We start from the raw sequence: 21710 nt of genomic DNA, 5'->3' as shown, positions 1-21710 counted from the left end.
GCTAAAACCCAACAATTGAAGGGGTATGGAGAGAATGAAGATCGTCACTAATTAAAAAGTTTAAAAAAACACATCCCTAGGCAAAATTAAGAAAACACTATCTTCATTCTCACGACTTGGAGTAATCCCCCGGGGGGGTTACGTCTACAGATGGCCTTCTACGTTGAGCCGATTCTGGATATTTAGAATGGGATTATTACGCACCCAAGTTATTTGTCACCGCACTGCAACGATGCTCTACGTATCTCCTTGGGTTCATTTTGGGTAGGGTCTCACAGACTTCAGATCCAAACCAATCACCACATTGATAGGGAGGACCGGATATGTCGGTTGTCCCTTGGGGGAAGTAGAGACGGAGACCCACTTCATTTTCTGATATGCCCCACCTACTATGAGATTAGAGGGAGATACTATTGTTTAATTCAGAGATTGTCGAGCTCTCTCCACCTTTTGCAATTATATAGACCAAAAGTGTATCACACTTTACCTTCGAGAGACTATGCAACTCCGTGACCATACTCTGCAACTTCTTTCTCCCCAGAGCCAGGCTTTGGATCAGCTTATCACTGCCTTCCTTTTGCCCCTACCTCTTGTTTAAGGTATGAAGCATACGATCAACACTTCTACCATCGGTCAATCTAGATCTGTAATACCCTATAGCGGTCTTACACAACAGTGTCACCCCTCTGGTAGTACTCAGAGACACTAGGATTATTGGTTGTCCTGGGCCTTACCCTTTGATTCTAGACTTCTTTACACCAATGAAGGATCCCTAGTCCTTATCTAGTTGGTGTTTGTGTTCATTTTCTTGTTCTCGTTGTTCTTCTCTTTTGTGTTATTGCTTTCCTTTGCTCTGCTCTTTTTGAACACCATATGGTGATCCTGATGTTGTTAGCCTCCTTGATTGTACGCTTTCAGTCCCTTAGACCCTTTTTGTGGTCTCTTGTTAGACATTAATACATTTATCTTATCTTATCTACACTTGAAGGATTGTGCACTTCCCCCAACATCTCAAGGAGGTTCCTCACATCCCCATCCAAGAAATAAGGCATTTTTCCTTGGGGGAGGCGAAATGCATCCCCATGGTACCACTCCCTTACTACAAATGATGCAAGTTCTTTCTTCCCACTCTTCCTTGGGAGTTATCCATCTACTCATTTCACATCTAGGATGACGATACCTATAGTGCACTATTAAGATTTTAGCCTTTCCCTTGATTTCGCCTCTCAAATAAGTATTTCCATTGTGCGTCCACATGGTTTGATTCTTTGACAATGTCTTTTCTTCAAACTGTTACATTGTATCCAAATGATGGTGTTGCATTTTTCCAGCACCCAATTTTTCATTTTAGAGCAATTTTGCCAATTAATGTCCCATTTGTCCATCCACACGTCATTTTCCTTTCTATACACCTTCTTTTTGCATTTTAACTCCTCCATAGTAACCATTTTGGGCCATTAATGCTCATCCATGTTTTCAACCTTTTCTAAGTAACTTAACAAATGAATTATTGCTGAAGCCTCCATCAAGAACATACCAACCTCAACTCAAAGGATCTCCTATGGGGACCATCAATTTGAATTTGAGCCTACAAGTGATTAAGACTTTTTGAATTATTTCTAATTGTCATTACTTGTGGTTTGACATGCCACTCTCCCAAACTTCACAATCACAAAGGAACAACCAACATGACCAATGACAGATTTGAACTTGGGTCTCAACAATGAGAACTCAATGCTACAACCGATTAAGCATTAACTCTCTGGAACACTAAATGGTATTCCCCCTCACATTTCAGAAATTAGCATTCATGGCCCATAGAGATATAGCGGAAAATATCAGTCTTCTCATTAATCATGTTCCAAGAAACATTGATGATGGCAATGATTTCTCCCACAGCTAATGTGGATTCTATCATTATCCCGTATGGAAAAAAATTGTTGAAGAATATGAAGCCAGACCAAAAAATGACTGCAAATGGACAAGGAACGCCTTAAATTTGCAGTCTCATTATTATTTCAAAAGAAATCATAATAATGTAGAGAACTTTCCAGATTTATTAGGAACATTCAACTTGTATTGTCTAAAGAAGCGGATGCATAAATCTAGAAGGTTTGCTCATCAAGCAAAAATAGATACACTGTTCGGGATTCACAGTGTTGTCCTATCTCAAATAATAGCAAGATATTACTAGATGTCCAATTCAGGAGAAAATTAACACCAATGAGACCAATTTTTTAATTGTTACCCAAAACCTTTATTTGATCAATTTTCAAATAGATTCAAGTTTATGTGTCATTTGAGTCCAAATTGAATCACTGATCTCCATAAATTAATTATTGTCCCCTCTAACAAGAAATAGTTGAAAAGTCAAGATTTCCAGTCATTTGCAATTTAGCATATAAATCTATGCTTTATTGCAATTCTCACTTGAGTTTCAAAATTCATCTAAAAGAAAAAATTTAAAGAATATTCTAGGATTGTAGCTGAAAAATTGTATCTCCACATGCAATTCTCCAAAGTACAGATGGCAATTCTCATCCGGACAGACTAAGTAAGGAAGCAAAATTTTACTATGTAATTTAACATATCAGAAAAGAAGAGCCCTGCTATGAATTCAAAATGTAAATTCGCAAGCCCAAGCAGCCTAAAGAAACTCATATTAGCAAAAGCACAAGTAGCCTAAAGATGTTCACATTAGCAAAGTCTTGGAATGAACTGAATTGCCAAATATCAGCATGCTACTTAACACATTAATAAGCACACACTTATATCTGGTCGTCCGAAGACATGCCTATCTAATATCCCCATTTTTTGTAGTGTCCCCTTCATAATTTCCCGAAAGTTTGGTTAGCCTATTTTGTCATCCTAAGAGGCTAATAATTTACTAGAATGGGAAGGTTTTCCAGTCACAGCTTTATTCAAGGAGAAACTGAGAAAAAATAAAGTTCTATATAATGGGTTGCTTGAGTTACTTTATGTTATAAAATGGCATTATATAATTAAGGTGACTATAAATTAAAAGTAGCTTTTATGATTTTATCCAACATTGCTAAAAGTAGGTGAATAAAGTGAAGTCCAAGGCTATTCTCTCCTTCGAAATATGATATGTGATTATAAAATTGAAGTAATGTGTCCATTGTTGTTGAGACTTGGTGACTGGTTTTCTATGGACAAAATCCCATGGGATTTGTTGTACAAAACCCCAACTTTCCCTGACAGGCGAACTTATTTTCAGAGTTTGCTACTGAACGTATTGGTGAAAGATTTGGTTCAAATAAGAAGCTATGATGCAGATTGAAGGTGGCATGAATAGTGTTGTGAATAGAAATGTGAATAGTGTCATGAGCAGTGTTGTGAATAGTAATGTGAATAGTGTCATGAGCAGTGTTGTGAATAGTAATGTGAATAATATCATGAGCAGTGTTGTGACTGTGCTTCTACAATGCGTTGACAATGTTCACAGCAGGTATTTCAGATTTAGTTTGTTTTGTTACTCTAGTTGTACAAGAATTCATATTCTCAAAAACTTTGTCTGGAGCATATCATTTGACTAGCTAGCCATATAAGAGTTCAGAATCATGAGGTATATAAAAGCCTCAATACTCATGGCATTTGCCATTGAAATGTAATGGTTACGAATCTGCAATTACTTGGAAGTCTGGAGTAATTTAGTGTTCCAACTCTGAGACTAAAAGAGGTCTGCTACGTGTTTCATGAAATATCACGAAAAAATAGAAAGGTTTTGAAGTAGTTTTACATGCATGTCCTTTGATATAGTGTTGTTCTTATGCACTGGTAATCTGAAGTTATCAAATATGTTTGACAAAATAATGAACCGAGGTCTGAAATTGGTTTCATCTTAACTGTTTGATAAAATGTTGATGTATTAAGCTGTGCTAGTTTGGTGATGTTAAAGCTTAAATGCTACACGTCTTCCAGCTTTCTTAATAGCTTCAGATTTCTACTGTAATACAAATGTTTGACAAAATTCTATGCAAAGTGTTTGTGTTGAATAATGTGTTTTGGCATAAGGAAAACTCAGAAAAAGCAATATGGATTCTACATAACTTTGACGGAATGTTTATAAAACTACTAAAAATTAAGGAGAGAATAGTTAGGGGATCCTACGGTGGTATCAAAGCTAAGACCCTGCCAGCATATGGGTTTGTGTCAGAGTTTTAATGCAACCAACTGATAGGGAAAGAAGATATTATAAGAGGGAACTATGCAATACTTCACATCAACCACAAGTACCTAAGAATAAACCGTATCGGGTTTGATCGGTGCTTCTTCTGGCAGTGTTGAACAGGTTGCAGCAATGGGTGATTAGGAACAATAACTCACCACAAGATGAGGCCACAGAAGCAAGAGATACTTTAAGAGAAATTCAAACAGGACAGGAACAAGTGGCCAATGTTCTTAAGCAGCTTACAGTAGCTATACAGTAATTAAGTGCAACCCCAAGAAGATCTCAGCATAGTCAAGTTATGTTAGTAGCACAGTTGGTTCCCCACAAGGTGTAAGAGCTCCCACATGCTCTTTTGATAGACCTGATGCCTACTTCTGTTGCTGATGTTGACGAGGAAGTGAATAATGCTTAAGCAGAGATGGTGTTTCCCAATAATGTAATGATTATGCACAATGAATTGAACCTTCTCCCAGATCATGTTAAGGCAGATTTAACTTCCATTCAATATATGGGGCAGCAAAGGGAAAGCATGAGAAATAGACAAGATAGAAGGCCTAAAACTCAAACAAAAACCTGAAGCATGCTACAAACAATTTTCACTTACCACATTCGACGGCAGTAGTAAGACAACTGCACGAGCTTGGATACATAGGTCAGATACCTTCCTAACACTTAAGCCCATGAAGGAAACAAAGGCTATTAAATTTGCTACCATGCACTTAGAGGGACCAGCATATGATTCATAGCATCATGGACTCCTGACACGAAATTGTGGATTGATTAATTCATACAAGGAGTTCCATGGTAAGTTGGTTGCTCGTTTTGACAAGAAAGATATTGAAGTCATCTACATGGAGTTGGTACAGCTGAAACAGGGTGGTTCATTGGATTCTTTTATAAAAGAATTTCAGAGAATTTCAGTAATGGTTCAAGATACGTCAGAAAAAAGGAAAGCCGTGTGCTATTCATTGAAGGTTTGAGGAATAGGTTCAAGGGAATTGTGAAAGTTCTTAAACCCAATTCACTACGGGATGCTATTAAGATGGCACTTGATCTCTGCCCAAAAAGAACTTTAAGAGATCAAAGTCAAATCTGAAATCGTATAATACGATTAACAAAACACCTCTTGTAATGGATATGGAGACTACAAATGAGTTAAGAATAAAGAAACATTGTTTTACATGCAAGGAACCTTGGCCCCCCAGTCACGAGTGCCTTAAAAAAGGCGTGATTTGGTACCTTGAAGTTGTTTCCAAGGGCAAAGAAGAGCAGATTGTGCACAGCAGGTCTGACGGCAATGATAATGAGGAGGCTAATGAGCAGCTCACAGTGGAAGAGAGTGAAGAATGGGCAGCTGATCAACCCTCCATTGCTATTGCCACACTTTCAGGAGTGCTTACATAAAGGAGTTGTTAGAGAACAGCAAGTCGTTTGTCTTCTAGATACAGACGCTACACATAACTTTATTGATGCAAGTAAGTGGCAAAACGAGGATTACAAGGTGAGGAGATTCTTTAACTTCATGTGAAGGTGGTGATGATCTTCTAAATAGCCCATGAAGGATACTGCACCTTAGAATACAGTTGGGTGACTACACTCTGGTGGATGACTTTTATGTCATCAAGTTGGAGGGGATTGGGTGTGATCATGGGTACGCAGTGGTTGCAGTCTGTTGGCAGGTACACAATTGATCATCATAAGAAATAGTTGGAATTAATGAGTGGCGATCGGAAGCTAATGTTGAAAGCTATGCTAGATGGTGGATTCCAATATCCATATATCCCAACTCTCTAACATTCATTCCATCTTTGTTCTGAATGTTGGTTGCTGATAATTTAGATTTGAGAGCAGCCTAAATCTGTGGAAGTAGTTTGAATCTTTTTATTTTCTACAAATTTATTGACTCTATTATAAAGGGGTTTCTGAAAAGGTTCAGCCATGATAGTTTTATCCTCTAAGATTTCTGCTCTAAAGGATCCAAATTTAAGCTGACCTAATTTCCGAGATAAGGTTTTCCTATGCAGCGGAATTTATGGACCCAAGTTTAAGGGATATGGACCCAAGTTTAAGGGAGGATTTAAAAGAGGTGAATGAGAGGGAGGTAATTCCGATCCTAATGGTACCTTATTGACCGATGATATCTTGGAAGGCTTCGGAATAGTGATTGTCTATGTGTTGTTAAGCTTTGCCCTAGCTGAGCTCTGAGATCCTGTTGTGGTTGTCGTGATCTCCTTTGGCGCCCAGTCCGCATATTTTGTTTTTGCGAAGAAAGTGTTTGTTTATCCATCCTTGTTTTTTGCATCTATGGCTATGTTTGCTAGTGGCTCTCTAGCCCTAAGACTGCCTGCTCCTGTATTTCTGGCTACTGAAAGTTTTCGCTTTCTGATTTTTCTAGGGCTTATGACCATTTGCCACCCAATGTCCTTAGCGAATCCATTTGGATCTGTTTTGTCTATGAATGATGTTTCTAAAATCCTTTGATTAGAGGTCTTCGGGTTCAAATATCGATTTTCAATTTTTGCATTGTATTCTTCATGGAGTTTGATTAGGGCTTCGAAACTGTTTCTACAAATCACTCTGTCATCATATGGAAATCTCAAATTCATGGCTTTGAATGGGACGCTTTTGTTATTAATGTGACAATTTTTTCTGAATGTCCAGCTGCTTTTTTCGCAAGCGAAGCTGCTTTTCACCATTTTTTTTTAAAACTTATCATTATTATTCTATTGTATATTAATATAATATATATGTTATAATCTAATTATTAATATAATTATATTACCTATATAATATTATATAATATGAAAAGACATGACTCTTAGAATAAAAACTAAATGCCAGAAATATTTGAAAGAATTCTGCAAGAAACAAATTGAGTAATATTAAATTAAATTCTCAGCAGGGGACATTCCATGGGTGCTGCAGAAAAATAACTAAACAGAACCATATGAAATAAAAAGAAGAAAAATGAAGGTACCAACGGATGGCTGCTATTTTTCCAAGCTATATGAATAGAACAAATTCAAGAAACAAATCCAAACAGGCTTCCATTTAACACAATATCTCAGAAAATTATTTAGGCAGAAACTGCAATTGTGTGATGGTCTAGTCCCCCTAGTACCCTAAAAAATAGCATTCATCCATTTTTAGGATAGCAATTCTTATCGCATAGTTTCTTAAACTAGTCATGGTCCCAACTAAACGAATGAATGAATGCTTTTTAATGACGTCCACGACACCAGAGCAATCTAAGAGACCGAAGAACAACCGCACTAGATAATTTCTGCATTCCTTTCCATTCCTAATCTTTTGATATGTATCTTAACCAAAAAACCAGCAGTCTGCTTTATCTTATCCCCTTCAAATAAGCTATGCATGTTGTCTGCCTCCAAGATGACATCATAGAGAGATCAGATGTTGTCGTATGCCACGCATTTTGAGAGAATGTCATTCCGTTTCAACTGCTCAGGACCTGCAAAATCTGCAAATTATCTGCTCCCAAATCTCTTTGGGCCTCTTCCATCTTCCCATCTCGCACCAAAGGTGATATCCTGTCCTCAGTTGTGCCACTAGTAACCTTGCCTTTCCTTTAATAGCAGCCCCAAGGTAGGCTTTTTCACCCAATTCTCCAGTTGGATTAAATTCTTTAATATTATAGGGTTTTTTTCTACTCATATTATTGTTCCACATGGCATTGTGAAACTTCCCTCTAACAAACTTTCTTATGTCCGCATCTGTGTTCGAGCAATCTTGTAACTGTACAAGAAAAAACCAAATACACCATCCATTTCCATGGACAGTTAATGCACCCTGATTCTAGTACAATTCCCTGCTCATGTCTTATGCAAGGAGCCTTTGCTCCTATTTTTCTCTCAGCACAGTACATTATAATGGAAAAGTGCAGATAAAATATTAAAATAAATATTGCCTAATAAAAGAACACCCCCAATGCTCTCCCCAAATCTCATGGAAGGGGCTTTTGCTCATAAATATTTCCGATATCATTTTAAAAATGTATCTACAGGATCAAAATGTGTCTTTTCCTATCAAATGAGACCACTTGATAATAAAAACATTGGAATTTTGTGGACAGCGCCCGCTGGGAAAATTTACATAGCATCATCCCCTCCATGGTAACAATCTTAGTGACTTTAATGTCGACGAGGTAGAATGCATGACTTCTTCTTCTTTTTTCCCTGAAAAATAAAAATTATTCCATCGAGTAGCATATTGTGTCCATAATTTGTCAGTGTAAATTACAGACTTCCAATTAAAATATACTAACAGCAGATAACTCTGTAATCCATCGAATCATAGCCTCAAGCAACGGGGTCTGGAGAAGGCTCCTAATTTTTTCACGTATAATAAGAACTTTAAGCTGATCTCGCTACATCGAATCATAATTTTAGGTAAAATTTGAAGTCGGACCCAATTACCTGTGAGTTTGAATCCTAACAATATACTTCAAAAAACCAAACAAAGGCCATCAGTGAGGAATTTTTAAGAACTTCGTAGAGTGTTCAGCCAATTCCACTGGCAAGGACGAGTCCCATTCTGCCGAGGAAAAGGCGCTCCATTTTGGGAAAGAAAATGTGCGCATAAAACGAAGAAGATAACTAATTATGGGAAGTTAATAAATCAAATAAAAATACCGAATTTTGGGCAGCGAAAAGTTCGACGAAAACAACGAACTTTTAGCGGCAAAAGTATTTGAATGTCGCCTCCCTACGAATCACTGAGGAATGTCCCCAATAATAGGCTGTACAGACCCCTCACGGAACACCCCAACCGTTCAATCAAGACATGCACATAATAAAACAAATCCTCAGAGGAAAAAAAACGAAGCTTGATCCCACCTTTTCCAGGCGTTGCAGAAGAGCTGTTTTAAACTGACGAACCCCTCGGCCGCTGGAAGTGGGATCATCCTTGTGAGCCTTCTCAAATGCATAGAACCTACCTGCAACATCACAACCATTGAATCTCGTCATAAGCACTCTGATACTTGACTCCAGATTTGTGGAAACACAAGTACTAGGGTTTCTAATATGCTTACAGAGATATGCAACGCGCGGGCACTCGCTCTCGATCTCATTAGCGACACGAAGAATGGGGGCGATCTTGGACAGAGTAGAAGGAACCACTTCACTGTCAATCGTCTCATTGGTAGCCAGATTCCCCACCGTCTGTGTTCGAGTCAGGCGCCTTGTGGGCGCCTCGCCCAAGCTCCTACCAGCCATTGTCCCAAATCAACAAAACCCAAGAGCACAACGAAGCCTCAGAGAAGAAGAGAACATTATATTTATGGGAGCTTTATGAGTAAAGTTAAAGCAGCAGAAGTCAGAGCAGCTGCATGTTGGGCTCTATAGAGACGTGCAAGTGAGAGTGAGAGTGAGAGCGCTGTAAGTGTGATAGATGCTTAGCTATTCTCAATTTTCTATAATTTGCTGTCGGCGGTGTAGCCTTCCTCTATATTTGTCGCTGTGTTGCATACCCAGAAATAAACTGTATCCTGTCTCTGCGGGGCCCGCCGGTTCATGGCTTTCCGTCAAAATTCGCAGCCTTTTTATCATGTCTCTCTCCGAGAAGGATCCCTCTTTTTGTTGTGTGGTACCTAGCGTCATTTCCACTCTATTACCCACCTCGCATCAATTTGAGCTCCTTCGCTGGACCCCATGAACATTCGAACTTCACTTTAAAATGTTCATTTTTAATAATTTTAGTGGTGTTTACTGGCGTTTGTTGGTGTTAGAATTTTTTCCAAACAATTCAGAGATTGATTTTTATATTCAACAAACCATACTTCATTATTATATGAGGAAATAAGTAGGATATATTTTCACGATTTAACTTTAACTTGTAGCTTTTGAGTCAAATTCAAATTAAAAATATGATTGCTTCTTATATTGATTGTTATCACTACTTCAACTCGATCTGAATTTCTTAATATATTCTATATTATTGTGGTTGGTCTGCTCATCATCGTTGCTTCATTTTTTATTTAGATATATTGTATTTATAGTTTTACATTCTATTGACTAATCTAGGAACAAAAATTAGATTAAATCGTCTTAAATTTTTACCCTCTTTGATTCTTATGTTCTTCTACATCAACACATTAATGGTAAAAATCTTCACGAAAAAGACTAATTTGATTCATCATTGTTGCTATATATATATATATAGAGAGAGAGAGAGAGAGAGTTTTACAATCTATTGACTAATATATGGAAGAAAAAAAATGGATACAATTGTGTGAAGTTTTATATCATCAACATTTAGAATGCTCTCTATGTTTGAAACATAAACATAATAAAACTCTTAGCGAAAGAGAATCTGAAAAAAAACCACTTTAAAAAAAAAAGAATATATAAGAATTAGTTAAATAGAATTAAAATAAATGATAATTAAATTTTTTTTTAAAAACCTATTTAATATTATTAATATATAAATAATAATGATATTATTTTTAATAATTTTAGTAGTGTTTAGTGGTTTTTGTTGTTGTTAGATTTTTTTCCAAAGATTTCATAGATTGATTTTTATATTCAACAAATCATACTTCATTATTATATGAGGAAATAAGTAGGAGATAATTTCACAATTTAACTTTAACTATCTAGCTCTTGAGTCAAATTCAAATTAAAAAAATTTGATTGTTTCTTATATTGATTGTTATCACTGCTTCAAGTCAATCTCTTGAGTCAAAATCAACTAATTTGCTTGTCATTTTACTCAGCTCTTAATATATTATATATTATTGTGGTTAGTCTGCTCATTGTTGTTGCTTCATTTTTAGATATATTTATATCTGGGAACAAAAATTGGATTAAATCATCTCAAATTTTTACCCTCTTTGATTCTAATGTTCTTTTGCATCAACATATTTATGGTAAAAATCTTCACGAAAAAAACTAATTTGATCATCATTGTTGCCTCATTTTGATATATATTGTATATATAGTTTTGCAATCTATTGACTAATATATGGAACAAAAAAAATAGACACAATTGTGTGAAGTTTTTAATCGTCAACATTTAGAATGCTCTCTATGTTCTGAAACATTGATAATAAAACTCGTCATGGAAGAAAATTTGGAAAAAAAAAAATCACTTTAAAATATATATATATATAAGAATTAGTTGAATAGAATTAAAATAAACGATAATTAAATTTTAAAAATAAACCTATTTAATATTATTAAAATATAAATAATAATGATATTATTTTTAAATAATTTTTAATATTAAAAAGTTAAAGAATGTATTAACATTTAAAGTGTGGAAACAAATTGTAAACCAATGTCATACCTTATGTCATTAATATGTGTAAGTGTTGAAAAGTGTATCTAAGAATATGCTTCTTTTTATATATAATATATATGAAAGGTGAAAGTTGGATAGATAAACAATTCTACTAGGTGAACCAAGTTAGCAAGAATTAGAAGCATAGAAGAAATAACATTTTCTTTGATTGAATAAATATAATTAATTAAATATGATAGTTAAATAGAGCGGACATATATAGTACTATTGAAGGATTTAAAAAAAGAATTATTTTCAAATTATTGTTTTTATATAAAAAAAAAAAAGAATATTCTTAAATTTTAAACTATAAATAAAGAATTTTGCAAATCAATATTACAACCAAAAAAATGGTAAGTATAAGAATATGGTTTTTTGTTTTTTTATTGAATATATAAGAATTCAAGGTGGTGCCTAAACTATTTAGGAGTTGGTTGCATGGATTGGTGAATAGATTGTATTTGGTAAATTAGGTTAGCAAGAATTAGAAGGTGAACTAAGTTGGCAAGAATTATAAGGATATAAGAAGTGTGTGGTGATATGTTGTGTAAAAAGAATGTTGAGTTGAGTCATATTTGCTAGTATGATTACATAGAAATTAGCATAAATTCAACTACAATAAGGATAAATATGGATTGGGTTGCAAGACGTTTCAATGCAAGAGTATGTCATGTGTCAATATGCTATCGTCATGTGACATTTTATTTAAGGTTGGAATAAAACTAAATGGTAATTAACTTGGTATGATGGTGAAATTTACATCTCATGTCACTCTTATTTAGTCTTAGGAAAGTTCTAATGGAATGACCTTATATAATTGTATGTTGATAAATTGTGCACTTTTATGTAGAGCTAGACTCACTTCACGTGTCATTACTTATCCATGTGTATACTTTCTTGCACTTCACTCAATTGTATTCACATTATATAATACAATAACTAAAATCAAATGCAATAACAACCAATTTTGACCATTAATGTTGTGTCATGTTTCTAAATAAGAAATTTGTACCATTTTTTACTCCTAAGAATTGGAATATAAATTAATTATTTCATCATATATACATATAAGTTACCAAATAAATACAAATGATGTGTGTGTGTGTGTGTACACACACACGCACACACACACACACATGTATATGTATGTATGTATTTATGTGTGTATATATATATATAAAATATGTGTATGTATGTATGTATGTACATATATATATGTATGTATGTATGTGTGTATGTGTGTATATATGTATGTATGTATGTATGTATGTACATACATGTATGTATGTACATACATGTATGTATGTACATACATGTATGTATGTACATACATGTATGTATGTACATACATGTATGTATGTACATACATGTATGTATGTACATACATGTATGTATGTACATACATGTATGTATGTACATACATACATGTATATATGTATACATGTGTGTATGTATGTATGTATACATGTGTGTGTGTGTGTATGTATATGCGTATATGTGTGTGTGTGTGTGTGTGTGTGTGTGTATAGATATTGTGGACACCTAAAATTGTCCAAATCACGTGTCTTGACCAATTAAATAAATATTTATCATTTATTTAATTCCCTTACCTTTAATTAAATAAATTTTACATTTATTTAATTATGTTCACCCTTTCTTGATTTAAACAAACTAAGGTTTATTTAAATCCTAACCTATTCCCCTTGCATCCTAACCCATTCCCTTTAAATAAGTACTTCATTTACTTAATTAATCCCTTTCCTAATCCCACTTGGAATTAAATATTACATTTAATCCTATTTGAGCACATGGCTCCTAAATTTAACCCTCACCCAACCTCACTTTCCTAACCTAACCCATCCTTCTAACCTAGGTCAATCCAGTTATCTACTAATTAAACCTAGTTTCCCATCTAATCACATCCCTAATCATTTGCACAATCATAATCAAAGGATTAGCAAACCCTAGTCACATATGACACGTGACTCTTACACACTTACAACCTTGTCCCCCTTCACATGTGAACCAAGGTGTCTCACACATGTGTGAGAAACCTTGAGCCTCCAACCCTCTTACACTTGTCATTAACCCATCACATCAAAGGTTGCTCACATGTGTGAGCATCTTTCCCCCTTTGAATTGTCAAAAACCCTAATCCACATGGAGTCTACTTGGCCTCCACTTCATGGACACCTCATCGATCCTGAGAGATCTTAGCCATTCATTTTGCATTTGATCTTAGCCGTCCATTGCATCCATTTTCCTATAAAAGGAGATCCCTCTCCTCATTTTATACAAGCACCATCTACCTCATTGTTATGCTACAGGAATTGTGAGCAACCACATCCCATGAGCAAGGAAATCATCTACACTTGATGATTTCATGAGGTTTGCATATGTGCTATTTTGAATAGTTTATACTTTTTTGTTTCATGTTGCTTATTTACATATTCTCTTGCATATTTTGAAGTTTGCATAATCATGTAGGAATAGATGTTAGTTGCTTAATGTTTATTCCTCTTATTTCATTTTTATGAAATATATGTATGTATGTATGTATGTATGTATGTATGTATGTGACATATATATATATATATATATATATATATATATATATATATATATATATATATATATATATATATATATATATATATATATATATATATATATATATATGTATGTGTATATATATATATACAATATAAATATATATACAATATAAATATATATACATACATATATATATATATATATATATATATATACATACATACATATACATACATACATATATATGTGTGTGTGTGTGTGTATATGTATGTATATACATGTATACATGTATACATGTATACATATATATATGTATACATATATATATATGTATATGTATATATAGATATACATATACATATACATACATACATATATACATACATATATATGTATGTATATGTATATGTATATATATATACATACATACATACATACATATATATATGTATATATATATATATATATATATATATATATATATATATATATATATATATATATATATATATATATATGTATACATATATATGTATATACATATATATATATACACATACACATATATGTGTGTATATGTATATCTATATATACATATACATATATATATATACGTATATGTATATATAGATATACATATACACACATACACATATATATATGTGTGTGTATATGTGTGTGTGTATATATATATATATATATATATATATATATATATATATATATATAGAGAGAGAGAGAGAGAGAGAGAGAGAGAGAGAGAGAGAGAGTCAAATGGTTTGCTTCCAACCATACACCGAGTAGTCCCTCACCCACCTTCCTGCTAGAAGTGGCAATATCCTTCATGAAGGTGCATACACAGGGATGGATTTGATTGGAATATGAGCCTAGCATTAAGAACCAATATAACTCTTAGTATGTCATGTTAGCAAATTAACAATTGATGGCAACATGCTTCATACATTAATTTCAATGTAATGAAGATGAGTGTAGGAGTATAAGGGAATTTGATATGCAAGAAAGAGTATTTGAAGTTTGATATGCATGAAAGATTATTTGAAGTCTAGTATTTAAGAAATAATGTTTGACATAATGTTTCAATTCTCTAGAAAGATGAAAGTATGGAAAGTTGAAATTTGCAAGAAAGTGTATATATAGCCTTTATTGGAGAATGTTCTACGTTCCTCCACATAAGAATTTATTGTCTTGTGGTGGTGGCACTATAATGCAAGCTTTATGAATATTGTTTCATCATTTATCCAAGTCTGTAACAATTCAAAGGAAGAAGATGTATTGTGTTATTTGTTGAGAGAAAGGATGGTTGCTAAGAATGATCTAGTTAGGATTGAAGAATGGTTTGCATTAGCATCTACTATGTTCTATTTTACGAATATGATTCTAACATCTATGCAATGTTCTATTTTAAACATTTTATGTTGGTTTCATCTACAAAGATATGTTGTTTTGAGTGTGATATTGTTCTTTGTGTTGATCTTTGATAACCTTTGCCAATTTTGATGAGATTCTCAATAACTTATTGATCTAGATATGTGTTACAGAAAGATTCAAGATATCAGAAAAGGTCTTATCATGGTGTGTTGTGATTTGCATGGTGTCACATGGATTAGTATCTTAAGAGAAAATTGTGTTGTTTTCTGACATAAAGGATGGTTGTCTGTAGTGGTCTAGAGAGGCTCAAAGAGTTTTACACACTAGAATCTCAATGTGTGATTTTTTTTTGGACATGTCTCTAACATTTGTGATGAGTTCAAGTGTTCAATTAATATGGGAGATGTAAAGATGTCTCTAGATCGTGTGTGTGCACTTCCATGTATTGCATACTATTATGGAGAAAGTTTTGATTGATTGAGGTGTGGCAGGTTTACCAGGATCAACAGTTTGTAAAAAATAGTGAATCATTTGATTGGTTTATTAAATTTATGATGATCCATATGTTGTTATTTAGGATTTATGACCTATACTTAGTTATGTGATCCTTATCACAACTATACATAATTTAATTTATAGGAAGACATGATTTGGATTAATTGAAGTATGTTCAAGAGAAAAGGCAAGAATACTTAGAATAGTTTGTGTATCCTTAACTGGTGTGATTTAGGCTAACTTTGGTATAAAAAAATCGTAATATAAAGTTGAGTTATTATGGATCATGATGAATTGGTCACACATTGTTCATTGTGATTGAATTTCTTAAAGATTTGCATGTTTATTGGGGAGAAGTGCACAAGGCCACATTTTCTTTGTCGAATCAATGTGCAATTCAAATTGGTAATTGAGATGATTGAGTAAAGGATAAATTAGGGCTTTGTGACACATTTTCGTGAGCCTAAGGTGAAATTCAAGTGTAATACATTTTTTTTCAAGACAATGGCCACCATGGAGATTGATATAGTTGCAAGTGCATGTATTTATATGACAAAATGTTATAGTTGCAAGTGCGGTGATTGTGAATCATGTGTGTTTATGTGGGTGTGATCAAGTTGGTAGATGAATTCCTACAATCATAGGTAGATATTGAATTGAATTGAATTTGTACAAAAAATAAGAATTTTTTGTTCCTAAATTACTTGCCTTATTGAATCCTAACATGTTCTCGAGTCTAAATCCCTTTATTGAGTCAATCTTAATTAGGTGAACAAGATCATGATAAATCTGAAGATTAATTCCCTTGACTAAGTGGACCTCATTAGCTTGAGTTATAAATCCTTGAATGAACTTACTCCTAATAGGGTTAGAGGATATCCCATACCTAGGTGACTCCTAACAGGGTTTTCTCTTAGCAAGGCATTTTTGTAAGCTCCTAATAGGGCTAAGTCTTTAACTTGTCTCATTTTAGAAGAGTGAAAATACTTTTGGGTGCTAATTCTCACCAAGGTTTTTCCTATTGACCAATGGTTTGGACATGTAAAATATTGGTGTTTTTGTTTACTTGTGTGGATGTTTTATTAGCTAACTTATTGATAGTTTCAAAAGTTTACATTGCATGCATGTGGTGAATGGTTAGTGGTTAAGATATATTTTGGTTGATGTTTCTTTGATAAGTTTGTTAAAGTTTTGATTTATTAGATTATTGATTCACCCCTCCTCTCTATAATATTAGATCTTAAGTATATTAACACACTCCTCACAACACAAAATAATGAGGCGGGACAAAAGGGATACACCTACCAACCAATCAAGCATCTTGTATTTCTAACTAAAAATAGCAACAAAAGTCTTAATCCCATAAAAATCTAAAGCCTTGGATCAAAGGAAAACCTTGTACAACCAACCAATAAAAGCCCCCAAAAAAAGAAGAATCTCTTGAGGGAGATGACATAACAGCCACAAAGTAGGAACCACCACAAAGGACCCCACCTAAAGAAAAGGTACAAGCATCCCCTAAGGGTACAAAAGACCAAAGTGTAACCTCAAGAGTTCTAGAGGATACACAATCCAATAACATCATCAACTATGTCAATACTTCTCTTAGCCAAAGGTAGGTCAAACATGTAAACAACAAAATCCAATGCCAAACCATACCTTCCCCTATTAATGAAATATACCAACACCAAACAAGAGTTCCTTTTATCACCAACAAATGAAAGGGAAATGTAACCCACTCTCCCAATTTTCAATGGAAAAAATGCAAGGAGAAAGTCATGGAAAGGGAAGAGCTTGAGAGATAACACTGGTAGAGTATCGAAGCAAGGAAGTGCCAAAGAAAACCCAAGGGCATAGAGCCAAAAAAATTCAAAGGTAGAAGGATCAACTACCAACCCCAAATCATATTTGTCCCCATGTTCATCTATAAAACCTTCCTCTCCTGAATTTTTAAGTATTGTCTTCCTAGTGCAAGGAACCCTAGCAATCAATTTCATGCTCATTGTACCCTTGGAAGTTGGCAAAATTTAGCATCATTTATTGTTGTTTTGGATTTTCTAGGTTGGATGGTTAGTTATATACTTTGTTTAAATAACAACATATCATAATAATTAGTGCTTAATGTTTTATACCCATGAATGGTAATCAAGTATATCAGTCATAACACTTCCCTACTGAATAGGAGGTTGCTTGGTTGTGTGAATGGCCATATATTAGTCATATATTGAGTGTTAAAAGATACAAACACACATTATTTGGTTTTAATTACGACTGCTTCAATAATATCTTCCATATTTCTAAAATGGTATTAGAGTGAGAGTAGATGTCAACTTAATGAAAGACAAATTCATTAAGATAACATTCTTGAGAATGGGTAGACCAAATAAAGAGATCACTCATGTCTTGAGATGTGCACATCTTTCCTTCAGCTATTGTTAGAATATATAGTCCACCAATATAACTAGGGGGTGTTGAATCAGCTATCCAACTAATATCACAGTTATCAACCTTATTAAACTTTAACCATATGAGAAATATAATAAAAAACACAACAAGATACTCATACACAATAACACTAGATATGTTAACTAGGGAAACCCTTGATTAGAGGGAAAACCCCGATGGGGATGGTACCCACAACATGATGTAATAATATAAATATTGCTTGTTAGAGGATGGACCTTGTTAGGAGTTTATAACAACATTCATTACATATCAATCCCTGTTAGGAGACTTTGAATCCTTGTTAGGAGATTTCAACCCTGTTAGGAGTTGTGGAAGACAAATGGACCCATTGTCCAAACAACTTTAGGGCAAGACCAATGAATCCACTATCCAAATTATCTTTGTATTATTCCTTGTAGAATAATACAAATGAATAGTATTGCTCCTTCCTCTTTCTTTGTCCTATCAACCAAACTTTTGCTCCTTATGATCTTGTAACCAAATCACAAATATCGCATCCAATAATCTCTTAGATCACTTACTAGCATTTACCAAACACTCTGCTCCTTTTTGCACTTCGCACTCAATACAATGATCAAAAAATTTCAATACACTTTATAAACAAGGAAAACATCTTTCTTGTATATTGTATCTTCAAAATACTTCCTTGAGTCAACATTGAGGCTTTCCCAATTAATTAATTCATAATTACAATAGCATTGTTGGCTCACATTCTATACAACTTCTCACACGTGTGACACTAGGGCTTGCGCATTTGCTGACATCATCATTAGACTATCTTAAGTCACTAGTTGACTACGCATCTCCATATTATATCTCTATTAGATGATATAATACAAACATCAAATTTTGCTTCTTAGGTACTTTTATCTTTGTACTACACTTTGCAAATCAAGCATATCTTTCGTACATCTTCAACTCAGGTACTGCACATTGAACCTTAACATGAGGACACAGTATCAAACGTGTCCATGAACGCACATCACCAAAAAATCAAAACATTGTCCATACAACTAATATCTTTGTCTGCTACTTTGCCAGTCTTGACAGACTTATTGCTATGTTAACATCAATGAAAAACACAGTCATGAATGCAACATGCCAATAATCTCCAATGCTTAGGATACTCCCCCAATGTAGTATCATTAGCATTTATGCTAACAATATCCCCCTTTGGCATTGATGGCAACATAGATGAAAAACATCAAAGTTCCAGGAATTCCAAAACAATAGTTTGTTGTTGTTGTTGAACTTGTCTTTTCAAATCCTCTTCATCAATCAAATTTGAAATCCTCTAGAACAGTACTCTATTATGCATCTTCTTAGGATCGACAATAATTTTTCACAGTAAATAACTTACCATACACAAAAGTTCTTCATGTTGCATATCTCCCCCACAGAGATATTCCTCTTCTCCCCATATACTTAGGAGATATTTTTCATGCATATTCTCCCCCATTAACATCAATGACAAAGGCCTCATTACGTTAATTTACTACTCCAAGTCTTCAACCAACTTAGTTATCCAAATACATTGTTCAAGACCAAATATCAACGATTCTTAATGAATCAACTCATAATAGATACTCCCCCATACAAGAAGCATCAACATTTGGTCTAGTCTAACAATAGGTGCTCTATACCACTAGACTAATGCAATCTTTGCATCATCTACTCAAACTACATCATCTACTCAGAAGTAGGTAAGGGCATAACCCCAAGCATACCTCTCAAGTAATCAAATGTATCTTTAGGTAAAGGCTTTGTAAATATATATGCAATCTAATCTTTAGTACTCACATATTCCAATCTAATCTCTTTCTTTGTTGCCTTCTCTCTTGATACATGATACTTAATAGATATATGTTTAGTCTTAAAATGCAACACAAGATTATTAGACATACATAATGTACTTGTGTTATCATAGTATATGATAACAAGTTCTGTAAACTCAATCCTAATATCCTTCAGCATCTGTTTCATCCACATAACTTGATTACAATTGTTTGCTACTACAACATACTATGCCTTAGTCGTACTTTGTGAAATACAATCTTATTTCTTGCTTAGCTAAGAAACCAATCTTCTTCTAAGAAAAAATGCTCCACCTCTGGTGTTTTTTTCTGTCATCCATACTGCCTGCCCAATCTACATCAGTATATGCACATAGACTAAAATAACTCGATCTATCATACCATACTCCATAATCAGACGTTCCTTTCAAATATTTGAATATCTTCTTTAATGTTGCATAATGATACTCCTTAGGATCAGCTTGAAATCTAGCTACAATCCAAGTGTATTTGTTATATCTGGTCTGGTGTGAGTCAAATATTGCAAACCTCCAATCATGGATCTATACTTCTTCTGCTCAATTGTCGGTGTCTCATCCTTGCTAAATAACTTGTGACCAATTATCATAGGTGTACCAATAGGCTTACAACTTCCAATCCAAACCTTTTCGACACAAATCTTTCAAGTACTTAGCTTGTGAAATAAAAATATCATCAACATTCTGCACAGTTTGCAACCCTATGAAAAACTCCATTTCTCCTATCATGCTCATCTCAAACTCATTCTTCATTTCTTCAACAAATTTATCACTTACTTCATCATTACCTCCAAATATTATGTCATCAATAAATATTACTGTTATCAACAAATCATTCTCAATTTCTTTCAAATACAAGTAGTATTTGTCGTACCTTTAGCAAATCCAAGTTTTTCCAAAGTCCAACCTTGCATACCATGTTCTAGGTGCTTGCCCATATAGAGCTTTCTTTAGTCTTCGTAACATATCTTTCTCTTCGGTCAGAGGGAAACCATCAAGTTTCTCAATGTAAACCTCTTCTTCAAGTTCTCCATCCAAGATAGTTGATTTAAGATCCATATGATATACCTTGAACTTCTTATTTGTTGCATAAGCCAAGAACATTATTACTACTTCCATTTTGGTTACAGGGGCACATGTCTCCTCATTGTTTATTCCTTCTTGCTATGAATATCCTTTGCACACAAGTCTAGCCTTGTTTCTTACAACATCGCCTTGCTCATTCATCTTGTTTCAAAATACCCATTTTGTTCCTACAACATTCTTGTCTTCAGGTCTAGGAACTAATTCCCATATTTTATTCTTCACAATTTGATCTAGTTCTTCCTTCATTTCTTGAATCCAATAATCATCTTTACATGCTTCATTTGCACTCTTAGGTTCAACTTGAAAAATCAGATATAATTCCTCATTAACTCTATTTCTTGTCATCACACCTTTGTCTTTGCTTCCAATTATCTTCTCTGGAGGGTGATCTATGTC

The 21710-nt window shown here is 34.0% G+C and overlaps 1 protein-coding gene across 1 annotated transcript in view; it reads right to left on the bottom strand.

Moving 5' to 3' along the window:
• LOC149578584 (callose synthase 3-like) overlaps positions 1–9844 on the bottom strand; it is a 134426-nt gene extending 124582 nt beyond the window's left edge. Inside the window, exons 1-2 of the mRNA XM_089829999.1 lie at positions 9246–9844; positions 9049–9149 (exon numbers count right to left, since the gene is read on the bottom strand). Coding sequence (XP_089686125.1) covers positions 9049–9149; positions 9246–9429 — 285 coding nt within the window. The 5' untranslated portion in view covers positions 9430–9844. The remainder of the gene's footprint in view (positions 1–9048; positions 9150–9245) is intronic.
• Between the last annotated feature and the right edge of the window lie 11866 nt (positions 9845–21710).

This window comes from Cupressus sempervirens, chromosome 1 (assembly GCF_028749045.1).
Source record: "Cupressus sempervirens isolate cs-2001-9-10 chromosome 1, ASM2874904v1, whole genome shotgun sequence".
Lineage (NCBI taxonomy): Eukaryota > Viridiplantae > Streptophyta > Pinopsida > Cupressales > Cupressaceae > Cupressus > Cupressus sempervirens.
The sequence above is the reverse complement of the archived record's forward strand: the minus strand, read 5'-3'. Positions and strand labels throughout refer to the sequence as shown.